The 14,065-nt window shown below is 36.8% G+C and overlaps 1 protein-coding gene across 2 annotated transcripts in view; it reads right to left on the reverse strand.

Moving 5' to 3' along the window:
- Positions 1 to 339: 339 nt before the first annotated feature.
- INTU (inturned planar cell polarity protein) overlaps positions 340 to 14,065 on the reverse strand; it is a 90,603-nt gene continuing 76,877 nt past the window's right edge. Inside the window, exons 14-16 of one of the 2 annotated variants that reach the window (XM_023505625.2) lie at positions 12,012 to 12,201; positions 4,265 to 4,422; positions 340 to 3,294 (exon numbers count right to left, since the gene is read on the reverse strand). In XM_023505625.2, coding sequence (XP_023361393.1) covers positions 3,183 to 3,294; positions 4,265 to 4,422; positions 12,012 to 12,201 — 460 coding nt within the window. In that variant the 3' untranslated portion in view covers positions 340 to 3,182. The remainder of the gene's footprint in view (positions 3,295 to 4,264; positions 4,423 to 12,011; positions 12,202 to 14,065) is intronic. The other variant, XM_031944083.1, reaches the window with a different exon arrangement.

Genomic DNA, 14,065 nt, shown 5'->3' on the forward strand with positions numbered 1-14,065 from the left:
GTTTCACAAATAGAATCTCATTTGTACCCCTGGGACTTAAGAACAATACTACCCTCATTTTACAGTTGAAGAAACTGAGGCAGCCAGAGATGAAGTAACTTGCCCAGAGTTCCACTGCTACCACAGGTCTGAGGTCGCGCTACATTGGAACTCAGATCTTCCTTTTTCCAGGAGCACCTGTCTATCTCCTGACAGCTTCAGATCAGTTAGTTTTTATTATTTGTAGAAATATGTCTAAACTGTTGCCTTGCAAACTGTAAAAAACTTAGTAAAGAAAACTGAATATACCACTTTAATTAAGAAGACATAAAATGAAATTCAAACAAGCATATTTTTTGGGTGAACAAATCTCTAACTTATCTTTATTAAAACATTTGAGAAAATATAAAAATAGCTTTTCATACAGTTTAGAGAAATAGAGCTATGCAAAATTAAATTATTTCACACACAAAGACATGTTTTAGAGGCAACAATTTATAATAGCCATCTTCAAAATGCTACTTTTTTTATTAAAAATACACAAAAATATCAAAACTGACATTTTTTATTTTTTAAAAAGTTTACCTGATGGTCAAATTCCATGTCATTTATACATTCTAAGGTAAAAGAGAAATAGTCTTTCCCTAGTTCACATCTTTTGGTATGAAATCCAAGAACTAGTTGGTTTGATTCCTTGAATTTTAACCAGGATACCTGGAGCCAGAGACCCTTAAATCAGTGACAAACAAGTGATAAAACACAAGTGTCCCTAATGTAACTGCCAAAGAAATAGAAGCAACTTGTAAGCACAACCTCGTTCCCCTTCTATGCTATTTTAGGAGGGAAAAATACTAATGCTGGATTAATTTCTGGGCTCCTACATATTTATCAGTCTTCCCAAAGCCCAAATATAACACAAGGACCTACACGGTTCAGGGCTGATCACTTTCCAGGGAGCAGTTCAGAAACACAGGGTAAAGATGTAAATTAACTGCAATTCTTAGATGGAAAAATCCTAATCTACGCTGTGAAGTACCTGATACAGAAAGCTGTGGGTTAAAAAAAGAATGCTGTACAATGCCTTGGAGGTCCAAGGACTTGCTGGGATATCTAATATCTCAGTCTGAGAATGTTCTCACATTGCCCAAAGGAACTAGGCAACTCTTTTCTCAGCTAGAATGTCCACTGCCAAACTGACCCTGAATAAAATGCCAGACTAGCCCGCGCTGCAGCCTGGCTATGACTGTCAGAGAGTTCTTGGTTTCAGAGGTAAATACAGGCAGCCATCTTCAGTGCAGGGATCCTCGGGGAGTACTCCTTTCATTGGCCATTTGGGAATCAAAACCCAAGATGCTGCTGCTTGTGTTTTTCAAAGCTGCCCTTCCGTACTAGGCTGCACCTGGATACAAATGGGGATACTGTTTTTTTCTTTCTTTTTGTTTCCCCAACTCCATTGTAAAAAACAAAATTTTGTTAAATATTTTTTATAAAGTATTTTCACAGATAAAATTAGAATGATTATAATTGCTGACCTTTATTTAGATCTCTACAATTATAAAACCCTTTACAAATAGTATTTCATTTGATGTTATGATTACCCAGAGGGATCATTATCCCTTTTTTAGAGAAGAGGAAACGAGCTCAAAGTAAAATTGCCCACAGTCATATGCAGCTTATGGATGTGTGTAATTCAAACATATCTTCTGCCTCCAAGACCAAGGTTCTCCCTTTAAATAACACTTTCCCCTGGTTCAAATGCTGTAGTGAGTCTGATAAGCCCAGTGAAGATCTCAGCACTGGGGAATGAGGCCCGGCTCCAATGTCTCCATGGCACACAGCGTGACACAGATTCATCCAAACCCCAGCCCGGACACTTAACAGTGGCCTGAGACAACTTGTTTAAACCCCTATGGGAGTGGACCTTTTTCAGTCAGTCCACTAACAAGCACATATAAGCTTGTGCCAGGTACAGAGCCTACAAATACAATACATGAAATGATCTGGATACATGAATAACCGGATAATCTGTAGGCTTTACTTCCAGCACGACCTGAAGTTCCAGAGGTGGAGCAGGGGGACCTGGGGCTGCTAGAGACAGAGTCCAGTCTGGTGATCTTAGTGGTCCTCTTGTCCTGGGCTGGGAGAAAGTCCCTGCAGGGCCTCCTGAAGGCTACACATGGGTCACATGGCCATGCAGGACTGACAACCTTGTCAAGCCTAGCTGGCTCCACACAAGACTTTCTCATTTGGGGGGAATTTTTTTAGCATCAATATTTCTTACTTGGAGGAATCCTAAAATAATCTTAAGAATGCAAATTTGCCAGCAGATGAATCAAAAGGGCTGATGATTTTTACCATCATGGTTAACTTTATCAATGAAATTCAATAAAGAGTTTCTATAAATGGAAATCATACTTCTGAAATAAAGAATTTGGTTTTCAAGAAGCTAATTTATATGTAGCATTTAAAGAACGTGTCTATTGTGTAAAAATTTATCTATGTTAGATCTCAGGAAATAGAAACTATCTTGCTTCTGAGCAGCTGGATGTTTAAGACCAATGCTTGAAGAAGTGAGTGCTATATGGCTTTCATTTTATTTCCTGACTGCAGTGGGAAGGACATTTGAATTGGTGAGGTTTCAATACTTGCATTATGAAGAATATTGGAGAGAAATGACCAATATTCAAGATGATAGGAAATAGAGGTATAGAACACTAAAGCTTGGAAGGCACATTAGAATCCACTTAAGACAATACTGTGATTTATTCTCTTGAGTAGTGGTGTCTCAGGGTCTCTTGCAGGACCTACTACTGTTGGTGGCAAAGCCAGGACCAGAGCACAGGGCACCCTTCCCACCAATATTAGCCACAAAGTAAATATGATTTTGGATATTTTCCATGAAATGCTGTTCCTGAAGGCAATCTGATATTAAATTTTATACATGTTATTTCATAAAATACAACAAACCTACACATATGCCATACAATATAATGACAATGAATTAATGATTCCATCTTACTGTACACATAAAGTATCTTTTTAAGAGTTCTGCCAGACCAAGAAGGGTATGATGAATTTAATGAGAGAGGGACCATTTAAAGCTGTTTGCAGGATGCATTAAAGAGACCGGTAATCTCAGGGTGGGTTTCAGTGTTTCTGATGATGGATGCTCCATGGTGTCCCAGGATGACAAGGAAGGTACATCATGTGGCCAAGCCAAAGGAAAGCTTAAATGCCAGTTCAATGGCAATTTCAGTGACCGAGTCATGAAAACACACATAGAGTTCTTGTGGCTTGGGCTTCAAGAAGAGTCTTCTGTGAAGAAAAAAGCCCACACTAAATTCAGAAGGACACTTTTATTTCCTTTTCACTCAACTCAGTTTGTATTTGGAAGGATTTATCACAGCTCAAAAAGACACTATAAAATGAGAGGAAGGGGCCGAGACCAGGATACTTTTTTGGGACTATTTACTAGAAGTAAATATGCCAGCTCAATTCTCTTCATCATTTTAGAGGGCAAAAGGACCATCTTTATTGACATTCCTTACTAAGCAATTTGATTTTCCTTAAAGTATTAAGCCTGCAGCATGGTTTCACTTGTGATAAAAGCGACCTTTGAGATGTTAATTAGGGAAGAAGCTTGATGCTCCCTTGCTTAGTGAGGGCTGTGTTCCTGACCTTAACTGTACAATATCTGCCAAGCTAATGAGACCAGTTTGTTCTCAGTTTTATGGTAAGAGTAAGGTCAAAGTTTTATTTGGATTTCTTTAAAGACTGCCAATTAGAATCAGGTCTTTATTCCTGGTGTAACAAAAAGTTCAGTTATATATATATATCAAACAAAAAGTCCCATTTTCTTTTTATCTATCTATCTAAGGAGGCTGAGGTCCTGAGAGCCCAAGGATCTCACCTGAAGCCAGCAAGGCCAGGTTTGGATTTAAAACTATCAGACATCCTTGTTTCCATTTGGGGGCCTCCATTTCAAAGAGGGGTAGGGGACAGATGACTGGGTGACTGATGCAGAAAGTGTCTCCTGCCTGTTCCAATTACTTTCCTTTTGGGTTATCCTGGCTTCAGCTTCTCTCCTTCCCCAGCTTTCTCACAGAGACCCTTCACATTCATCACACAGAATCTTTCTGCATTAGGTCCTTGCTCAAAAATCTTTACTGTTTCCCCAATGCTGACAGGAGGGTGTCAGGACCAAGGGCTCTGCAGGAGGAGAATCTCTTTCCCCCAAAGTTTGGTAGGACATTTTCTGAAAAGTCTTGATCTTGTTTCTACTTACCCTACAACCCAGTAAGCCATAACTGGAGGTGCTTTTTTCTGATCTGTCCAGTTTTCAGGGGAACATTCAAATAACACACCATGTTCTTTCACAGGACTAAGGGAGGATGCAGCATGAGGTGACTCAGAATTACCTTCAACATTAAGGGCTTTCTTCTTCTGTAAGTTAATGGAAGAAGCATTTATTCATAAAAAGCAAATTATCCACCCACATATAGAGATGTTTAATGAATGAATAGGACACAAGTAGGCCAAGTATCTTATCTTGTAGAAACAATTTCAATGGCTGAACTCTATAACACATCTGAAGTCCTAGCACTTTTTCTCTTCTGGACACTATTTCCAAATTTCACTTTTTAGAGCCTATTTAAAATAACACATCATTCCAACCTTGCAATGAATGCAGTTTTAAATCTAACTTTCCTTTAAAGTATACAGCAGAAATGGAAATTAGGAAAGGGAGAGGATGAGAGAATCAGTTATTTAATTGTGTATAGTCAAGCAACAAAATGGATAATCTGGTGAATTACCATGAAACCAGGAATGAACCAAGGACATGTATATCCTTCAAGGCTCTGTGTCTCGAAGCAGTGAGAGTGGAGGGGAAAGCTTGAAGATTGTCAGAAAGTCCCAGAAATAAAAAAGGAAAGCTGCCCATGACACTCAAAAGCAGAACTGAGGACAGAGGGCATCCTGGCCCTGGAACAAACCCTCAATTTGGAGGAGAGAAGGAAGAAGGGAACTAGCATTTATTAAATATCAACTCTATGCTAAGTTCTATGCTATGTGCTTTATAAATATTTCGTTTGATTCTCACAACAACCTGGCAAGAAGATGCTTTTGTTATCCCCATGTTACAGTTGAGGAAATCAAAGCAGACAGAAAGTAATTTGCTAGGAATCACACAGGTACTCACCATCTGAGACTGGGTTTGAACTTAAGATTTTCCTGACTCAGAGCCCAGCGCTCTATCCATAGTGTCCCCTAGCTGCTTTATATGTTAAATAAATCAAAGAAACTACTAACCAGTATCAAATATTGTTGCAAATAAAGTTTCCTCTATAATAATTCTTTAATAAATGTAAGTAGATTTATTTACCACAAAGACTACATGAATACCTAGGATAAATGAAGACATAAAAAATGAAATAAAAGTGCTGGAAGGAGAATAAAAATCAGAGAAGGGATAAATCTTGCTCAAGAAATGGACTCTGACAATTAGACTAGACCAAACAAAAATCAAAGCTTTCACAAAACAATAGAAGCTATTTGAATAAAATTTAAAAGCTGAAAAAATAAAGAAAATATTATAGCTGACATAAAAAAACTGACCTACACACAAAACATGACAGAGAGAGATGATTTATGAATGACTGGATTTTTTTGAAACCATGATTTTAAAGAAGCCTATCCCCTATATTTCAAGAAATCATAAAGAAACCTAAATCTATTGCACTTCCATGCACTTCCTGCATGGAAACCCCAAAAGAAAAAGTACCAGGAATAATGTAACTAAAATCTAGAGCTCCTGTATTTTTAAAAAATACTATAAGCATCCTGAAACAAGCAGTTTTAATACCTAGGAAATATAATCAGCGTCCCAAAAAATCTAGAAGCTTCTAGTAAAAACCCAAAGAGAGCTTGGAAAGGTAAAAGTGAGAATTATTTTCCCCTTACTTTAAAAAAAAATTTTTTAACTTAGTGTTTTACTTTTCCCAGTTACATGTAAAAACAATTTTTAATATTTGTTTTTACAGTTTTTAGTTCCAGATTCTCTCCCTTCCTCCCTTCCCACCCCATCATTGAGAAAGTAAGCAATTTGATATATTGTACATGCATTGTCATGCAATTTCATTTCCATATTTCCCCTGCTTTTTTTTGCTTTTCTTGTTACAATATGGCTATTCTTCAAAATGTCTTGCATAACTTCATTTGTATAATGGGTATTATATTTCTCGCCTTTTTAATGGGATGAGGGAGGGGGTAGAGGAAGAGAAAGAATTTGGAACTGAAAATAAAAAGAAAAAAGATGATAAGCTTAGAAAGAATACTAATTTAATTGGCAAAGCTAAACAAAATCTTACAGTGAGAAAAGTGGATTTTTAATGTAACAGAGTTCAATTTCAAACCTTCCTGATGAAAATGCTAGCTCTGAATAAGAACTTTGAAATCCAGACACAAGAGTCAATGGAAACTGAGAAGGATGAATTTATTTGAGTACCTGCAAGGAGATGTGTGATGATGTGGTGCTAACATTGTAATGGGGAGAGAAGAAACAAGTATCTTATCATAATCTTCATGTCTTCAAAGGATATTGAGGGAGTTGAATAGGGAAAGAGGACTGGAGGGGAAGATTAATTCGGAGAGTTTGAAAATGAGAAAAAGAAGGGAGAGTAAAAGGAATATACTAATGTAGATAGAAGAAGAGGGTAGAACTTGACTATTTCTCATAATTGTGAGGGAGAAGGAAGAGGGGACTGGAAATTTGATCACTCTTGTCTGAAGTGATCACACAGACACACAAGCACTTCAGCAGGGAGACAAGCAGGAGGTATGGAAGAGGGGGTGATGATTAAAGGGGAAGATAAAATTGGGGAGGGAACAGTCACAATCAGAACATATTTCTTTTTTTTGTGAACAACTCAAGCATTTTATTTAACATTTTTTTGGTGAGTGTGAAAACACCAGAGAAGGTTATGTGCTAACCAACAGTAGTTTTGTTATAGACCTCCCTCTTCAAAGGCTTTCTTAATGCTTCTAGTAAGCTGCTTATCTTTTTTCCCTTGCCTTATGGGAATTGTTAATGCATGAGGAACACTGGAATCTAAAATGATCTTTCTCTCTTTACGAAACATATACAGCAGAAATATACATACATAAAGACACTTTATATAAAGAAGTTCCAAACTCATCAATTGTTGAGAACCAACCACTAAATGAATGGACATACATCTTTACAAACTACACGAAAGAAATAAGACCTAAGTTTCAGATCAAGACTTTGCAGAAACACCTCCCCATCAATTATGCTTAATGCAATAAATTTCTCATTTACTCTAAATTCCTTTTTTCTGAACCCAAACAAATCCTTATATTCCTTAAATACTATTATAAACTGAATGATTTTCAATAATCAGTATATTTGTTTCCATGAGAAACCAGCTCCTATTTAATTTCTTTTATACTGTACAATTTTTTGACATGTGCTGGACCCCCAATCTTACTGTATAAAGCCCTTCCAGCCACAGGTTTAATGTTTTTTCGTTAAGTTTTTTACTGTAGTTACTGATCACATGCAGAACCCAACAATCCCTTGAAGTGCTAGATATAACTGGCAATGGCCTTGACAAAGTGAATTTCAGACCTCTGACTCTTTGAGCAATGAGTTGTACCCAATACCTAGCAAAAGCGTGACTTTTCAGGGCACCCTGTGCTAATAATGGTGGCACTTGTTCAGGGTTGGTACACAGAACATATTTTTTGATCCTGAAACAATCTTTTTCTGGGAAAGAGTCATGATCTAAGGGAGGTACTTTAGATTATCTTATCAAGACCTAGGAACATCTGAGAAAAATTTTACAAATGGAATATTATTGATTAGTAAGAAAGGATGAAGGAGGCAATTTCAGGCAATCATGGATCATAGGAACTGATGCATAACAGTGAGTAGAACAAGGAGAACAGTTAATAAAAGGAAAACAACAAAGTAAATAAAATCATTTTGACTATCTTGGAATCTTTAAGCAAAGCAATGACCAACACTTCTCTTCAGAGCACCTATGATAAAACATGTTATCTACCTCTTGGTAGAGAGGGGATGGACACAGGATGCAGGAAGAGACACTTTGTGGATTGTTTTTGCTTAACTATGGCCATATGTTACAAGGGTTTTTTATTTGTCTTCCTTTCTCTTGGTTTATAATTGAGGAGGAATCAAGGATGGGGTTTGTATCAAGTGATGTCAAAAAAAGGAGGTTCAGTGATTGAAAGCATAGAAGGAAATTTAGAAGGAAGTACAAATGAGCAGCACAGGTTTGAAGCTAACATGTGGAATTAATTATCTATTAAAATAGCAAGAGGCAGGAAATGGAGATTTATAGTATTACATAGAGTCCTCTTTTGTGTTCAGTCTGTATATCCTGTCTGAGGTATTTATGTTCAGAATTTAAAACATTAAAGAATACTAAAACCCAACAAAGTATTTCTGTAATAAACAGTGAAATTCTATGTACTGAACCTTAGACTATTTGTTTAAAATATTTATTATATTCTTGCTAAATAGAAGCAGCGCATGTGAATAACAATGGGAATAATGTAATTTTAGAATTGTAAAGGAGGTTAGAGATGAGGATGTTGAAGTCCAGAGACATTAATTGCCTTGCCTAAAGTCACACAATGTGATAGGGACAAAAACCAAGTCCAGTGCCAAAAGCCTCCTTAATTCTCAGGATTCAGGAATTAGGACCAGGCAGCCTTATCAAAAGGGAAGTATTTCAGGTGAGCCAATGAACTCACCAGCACAGCACTACTTACACACACACATACACATATATACGCACACAGGTGCAGATAGGTTTAATTTTTCTTCTTAGGAGACCAGATTTATTGTTTGAACATGTCCAGTCAGAAAAGGACCTTTGGCTATTATTCTTTGGAAGCAACAGACAACTTTTCTTGGCCTGTTCTCTGTTATTTAATAGTACTGTAAACAGCATTACAATTACAAAGATGGCCTAGAAACTGCTCACACCCAGAGATGCCAGAGACTTGGCTTCAATGTGAATTTGTATTTAGAGTTTTCTTTGAACTTTGTGACTGTAGGTAAATTTTTGAAACTCTTTCCTTTTCTGACTCTCTGTATTGTATAATGAGGGGGTCGACTTAGATGACCTCTGAGATCACTTATAGCTCTAAAGCCTCTGATGATCCTGTGAAAAGCCAGCTTAAAAAAAAAATCACATCCTCCTGCCAAACAAGCTGCAGCTCTTTCCAGCTGGCTGGGGCCCCTCTCTTGGTCAGGGGCTCTCCCCCCCTGCGGATCAAACAATGTGTTTATTTAATATAACTTATCTTATGCACGTTGTGGGTAACATGCTGCAGTCTGTTAGTGCCCAGCATGCACAGGCCTTTGTATCACACTTTGGGTTATCTGTAATTTTTCCAGGAATGTGCCCAGGATGTTTCTTTTATTGACTGCCCTGGAAGCATCCTTCCAGCCTGTTACTGGCGTTGCTATTTAGAAGTCAAGTGTGTAGGGACAATGTGTCCACAAGTCCTAGTGAAGCGATTCCAATGGGAGCATGTGGAATTATCCATAAAGATAGTACATAAGAGATGAAGTTTTTTTGGTTTTATTTTATTTTTGCAGTGACTTATCCAGGATCCCTAGAGGGATTGTGCCATTTTTCAGATGCCATCTCGCCTATCTCTTTCTCAGGAGTAGCTGGAGTCAGCTTGAATGATTGTGAAATTTTTAGCATGAGCATTCACACCTTGGAAATCATTGGAAAATTAGGGCAGCTAGGCAACATAGTGGATGGAGCGCTGGGCCTAGAGTCCGAAGACTCACCTTCCTGAGTTCAAATCCAGCTCAGACACTTACTGGCTGTGTGAACCCGGGCAAGTCACTTAACTCTATTTGCCCAGTTTTCTCATCTGTAAAATGAGCTAGAGGAGGAAATGGCAAACTGCTCCAGTATCCTTGCCAAGAAAACCCCAAATGGGGTCACAAAGAGTGGGACATAACTGAGCAACAGCAAAACAAATTAGGGTTTGATTTATTGTTAATTGATTGTCTAGACTTAAGTGATGAGAAATATGTTAATGATGCTGATTATACTTAAAAGTGTATCGCGCATATATTTTCTTATCTGGAAAACTAGTTTTTAAACATTTGCCAACACAACACTATTCCTTTTTCCACTTATTTCTGGACCTAATTTATTACCCAGCCACCATGCCTGTCTAAGATATAGACTGTTGCATTAATGTGGTAGACTATTGTCTCATGCTTGGTGACATGTCTTTTTAAATTTCCTTTATTCTTAGTACATCTTGGATGGTTAAACCAATCATTTTGGCACTGCCATAGAAAAAGTTTTGTAGCATCCAAGGTCAGTACAACTTATACAAAATAATCTGAGAAAAAAAAAAGAATTCATACTTTTGTTTGTATAGTGGATTCCTTTTGTACTCTAGTGAAGGCTAGGGACCTCTTCTCAAGAATATTTTTAATGTATAAAAATATAGAATTACAAAGGAAATTAATTATATTGAAATAAAGATGTGAACTTTTTTTTGTCCAAGTTCACAGGAATTTGTGGACTTAGGGTTAAAAATTCCTGGAACAAAGACATTTTCACCATTAATAAGGAATCCTTTTGTTTGTTTGGATATTAACTCGGATACGTCAGCAACAGTGGTAAATATTTGTGGCCATGGCCACACTGAACAAAGTGATCTGTAGTCCCATCTGTCACTGGAGTCTTATATATATCCATACATTTATATATATATATATATATATACATATATATATATGTATACACATACACACATATATAAAACATAGGTATGGGAGTCTAATGCTATTCTAAAATCAGTGCGTGAACCTGACTGACTTATACTCTCTACATATCTCTTCCTCAAGCACTGGCAGACATCTCAGTCACTTCTATGAGTAGAAAGATAGAGTTGACTAGGAAATCACCTATGGAAGGCTGCCTGCCTCATATTTCTTTAAGATTTTACAGAAATAAGGGGGAAAAAAGGCAGATGCAATGGAGATTGCTGAATTCTTCTCCATTGTGTTTTTGGGTAAAAGTATCAATTATGATCCTTTTCATTCTTCTGACATCTTCTTTTTTGTACCATCTTGAGAACTGAACCCCCATTGTCTTTAAGATTGTGTTGCCCCAGCAAGGCTTACTTCAGCATATGGGTGGACTTAGGGTCTAGCTCTCTTCAAAGCTTCATTTTAAATGTGACTTTCTGATGTTCCCCCCCCCCCCCCCGCCCCGATTATCCTGGACTTTCTTGAACATGCCTTCATGCAGGGCACCCTCATCTCTTCCCTTCCCCTACCTGTAGCTTTTTTTAATGTGTTGTTTTTCTCCCAGAGAATATAAGCTCCTTGAGGGAAGGGCTGCCTTTCTATCTACAGGTATTTATACTTTTAGTACCTAGTACAGTGCCTGACTCAAAGTAAATGACTAATAAATGCTTGTACTGTTGACCTTCCTCAGGTACTTAAGGTGATAGGTCCATATATGGAGGTTGTAGCATTCCTACAAATGATGAAAGATCACTAACAAAATTTCAGCAGATCTGTTCCATTTAGGTCTGTTTGTTGTCCACTTTTTGTTTAGCTATGAATATCCTTGGTTTAATTGTCTTGGTTTAGCCCATTTGCAGACTCATTTTCTCCTCAACTGCCTTTCACTATTTAGTAATATGATTTTATTTCTAGCCTTTTTTTATACAGAAGGATGATAGAGACATTTGTAATTGGGGGAATCACTGATCATCTCAAGAGAGTGTTTTCTGTGCAGTGATGAAGACTTCAGACTATAAAGCCATATCTATATCATTTTTTCAAAGAATTTGGTAGTAAGAGTGGGATTGGAGGTAGGGGGAATGAAAGGGGAGTGAGGAAAGGGAGAATGAGGCTTGCTCTTAGAACATATTGACTAGAGAAAATTTTGTGAACTGAGAATTAAAGGTTTGGTCACAAACAAATATTAACATACCTCATACATCAAGGACTGCTGGAAGATCGCACGAATAGAAAGGCAGCAGCGATGGAAATTCTTTATCAGTTGAGAATGGATAGAACCATTGAGCTGTGCTACCTCTTCATGAGTTGGAGTAATGAAGATTCCTTGCACTGTTTCTAAGGCAACATAGTGAAAAAGTGTGTTCTCAGTGCCAGATGTCAATCTTGGAAAACAAAAAAAGAAGAAACAAGTAAGTTTCTTTCAATTAGACAGCTAATTTTCTTTTCCCTTTTAATCAACATTGTTCAAATTATCAGACTGTTTTAATCATGCAAGACACTAAAGTTTAGTCTATACTGAAGGAAAACATATTGGTATCATTTCAACTCATTTAACAACGAATGATTTAATCTCTTTATCAAACAATATATGGTGATTAAATACTTTTTTCTACCAAGTTTTTTAGAGACTCATTTAAGCCATTTGGCTTTATGACATGAGACTACAGTGACTAAAACAAGAAAAAACGAATAAGCATATGAAAGTACCAAATATGTGCCATGTACTATATTGGTATCTGAAATACTAGACAAAAACAAAAGACTTTACTCTTAAGCTATTTAAATTCTATTGAAAAAAATTATAAGCATGTATTTATATATATATGCTTACTTATTATTTTTTTCCAATAGAATTTTCCACATAGATACATAGATATGCATATATATGTAAATATATGCATATTTATGTGGAAAAAAGAGGAGGTAAATATAAGTGCAATATATGTATATAGGTGCATGTTTTAAATATATATGCAAAGAGTGATCCCTTACTGTGCTTTATTGGTACTTGGGCTCTTTTTATTTAAGGCCACTTCCAGCATTTTCTCTTTGATCTAGAAGCTCTGAATTTTAGTTATGATGTTTCCTAAATATTTTCAGTTTGTGATTTCTTCCTGGATTTTTTCTTCTATTTTTCATTTTGCCTTCTGATACTAATAACTTTGAAGTAGTTTTATTTTTTAATTTCCTGAAATATGATATATAGGTTTCTTGTTTAGTCCATGATTTGCAGGAAGTCTTATTATTCTTAAATTATGTTTCTGTGACCTGTTTTTCAGGTGAGTTTTTGATATTAAAAAAATCTTATTTTTTTTCTGTCCTCATGAGTCATTAAATTCAGTCAGCTCCATTCTAATTTTCAGAAAGTTCATTGCTTGCATTTACATATTTTATTCTAAGTTCTTTATTACTTTCCATCTTTTTTTTTTTTCTAGAATTCTTATTTCCCTTTCATCACTGAGCTCCTGTTTTATTTTTTTCTGGCCTTTTTTTTTTTTAGTCATTGAGGCTAAGCCATGTTTTTCCTCTGAAATTACTGTCTTTGTCTGATCTTGAGCTTTTTTCAGCTCGTATTTTTCCTTCATGGACTTTCCTAGTGTGTGTAGGCCGTTTACTAAGGTCTCAATTAGCTTCCCTGGTGTACCCTATTTCCCAATCTCCTTTTTCTTCAGCCCATCTTTTAGTACAATTCTGGTCTTGATGGGAGGAATGTGTGTATGTTGTGTGTGTGTGTGTGTGTGTGTGTGTGTGTGTGTGTGACAGCTGGTCTGCTCCAGAACTTTTTGATCATCATCTTTTTTTGGAAATATGAGAATAGTTATTGTTAACATTCTACACAGTGAGTGCATCAGGGGAAAAGGCAATGCATGTGAACTTTGGTCATCTGATTGAACCTCTAGGCATGTTTGGAATAAAGCAGGTGATGGATAGGGAGGAAGGTCCAACAGGGCTGGTTCCTCTGGACTGGGTGTTGGGTCAGAGTGCGGAAGGATGGGCGCTGGCCACTGATCCTTCCTCAGGCTCAGCCACAATGTCTCCTAAGAAAAATGAAAATCTGTAGTCTTGTTACCCTCAGCATACAACAAAGCACTAAGTAATCTCTCTAGTACTTATCTTCCCTAGGTTTTACCCTGTTTCTATGCCTTCACATTTATTAAAAAAAAAAAAAAAAAAAAAAAGGTCCTGAAGGCCTGTTGTTTAATGCCAAACTTGGTGTGGACACCTGATCAGTATATCCCTGCACTG

Source organism: Sarcophilus harrisii, chromosome 6, assembly GCF_902635505.1.
Source record: "Sarcophilus harrisii chromosome 6, mSarHar1.11, whole genome shotgun sequence".
In the NCBI taxonomy this organism is placed as follows: domain Eukaryota; kingdom Metazoa; phylum Chordata; class Mammalia; order Dasyuromorphia; family Dasyuridae; genus Sarcophilus; species Sarcophilus harrisii.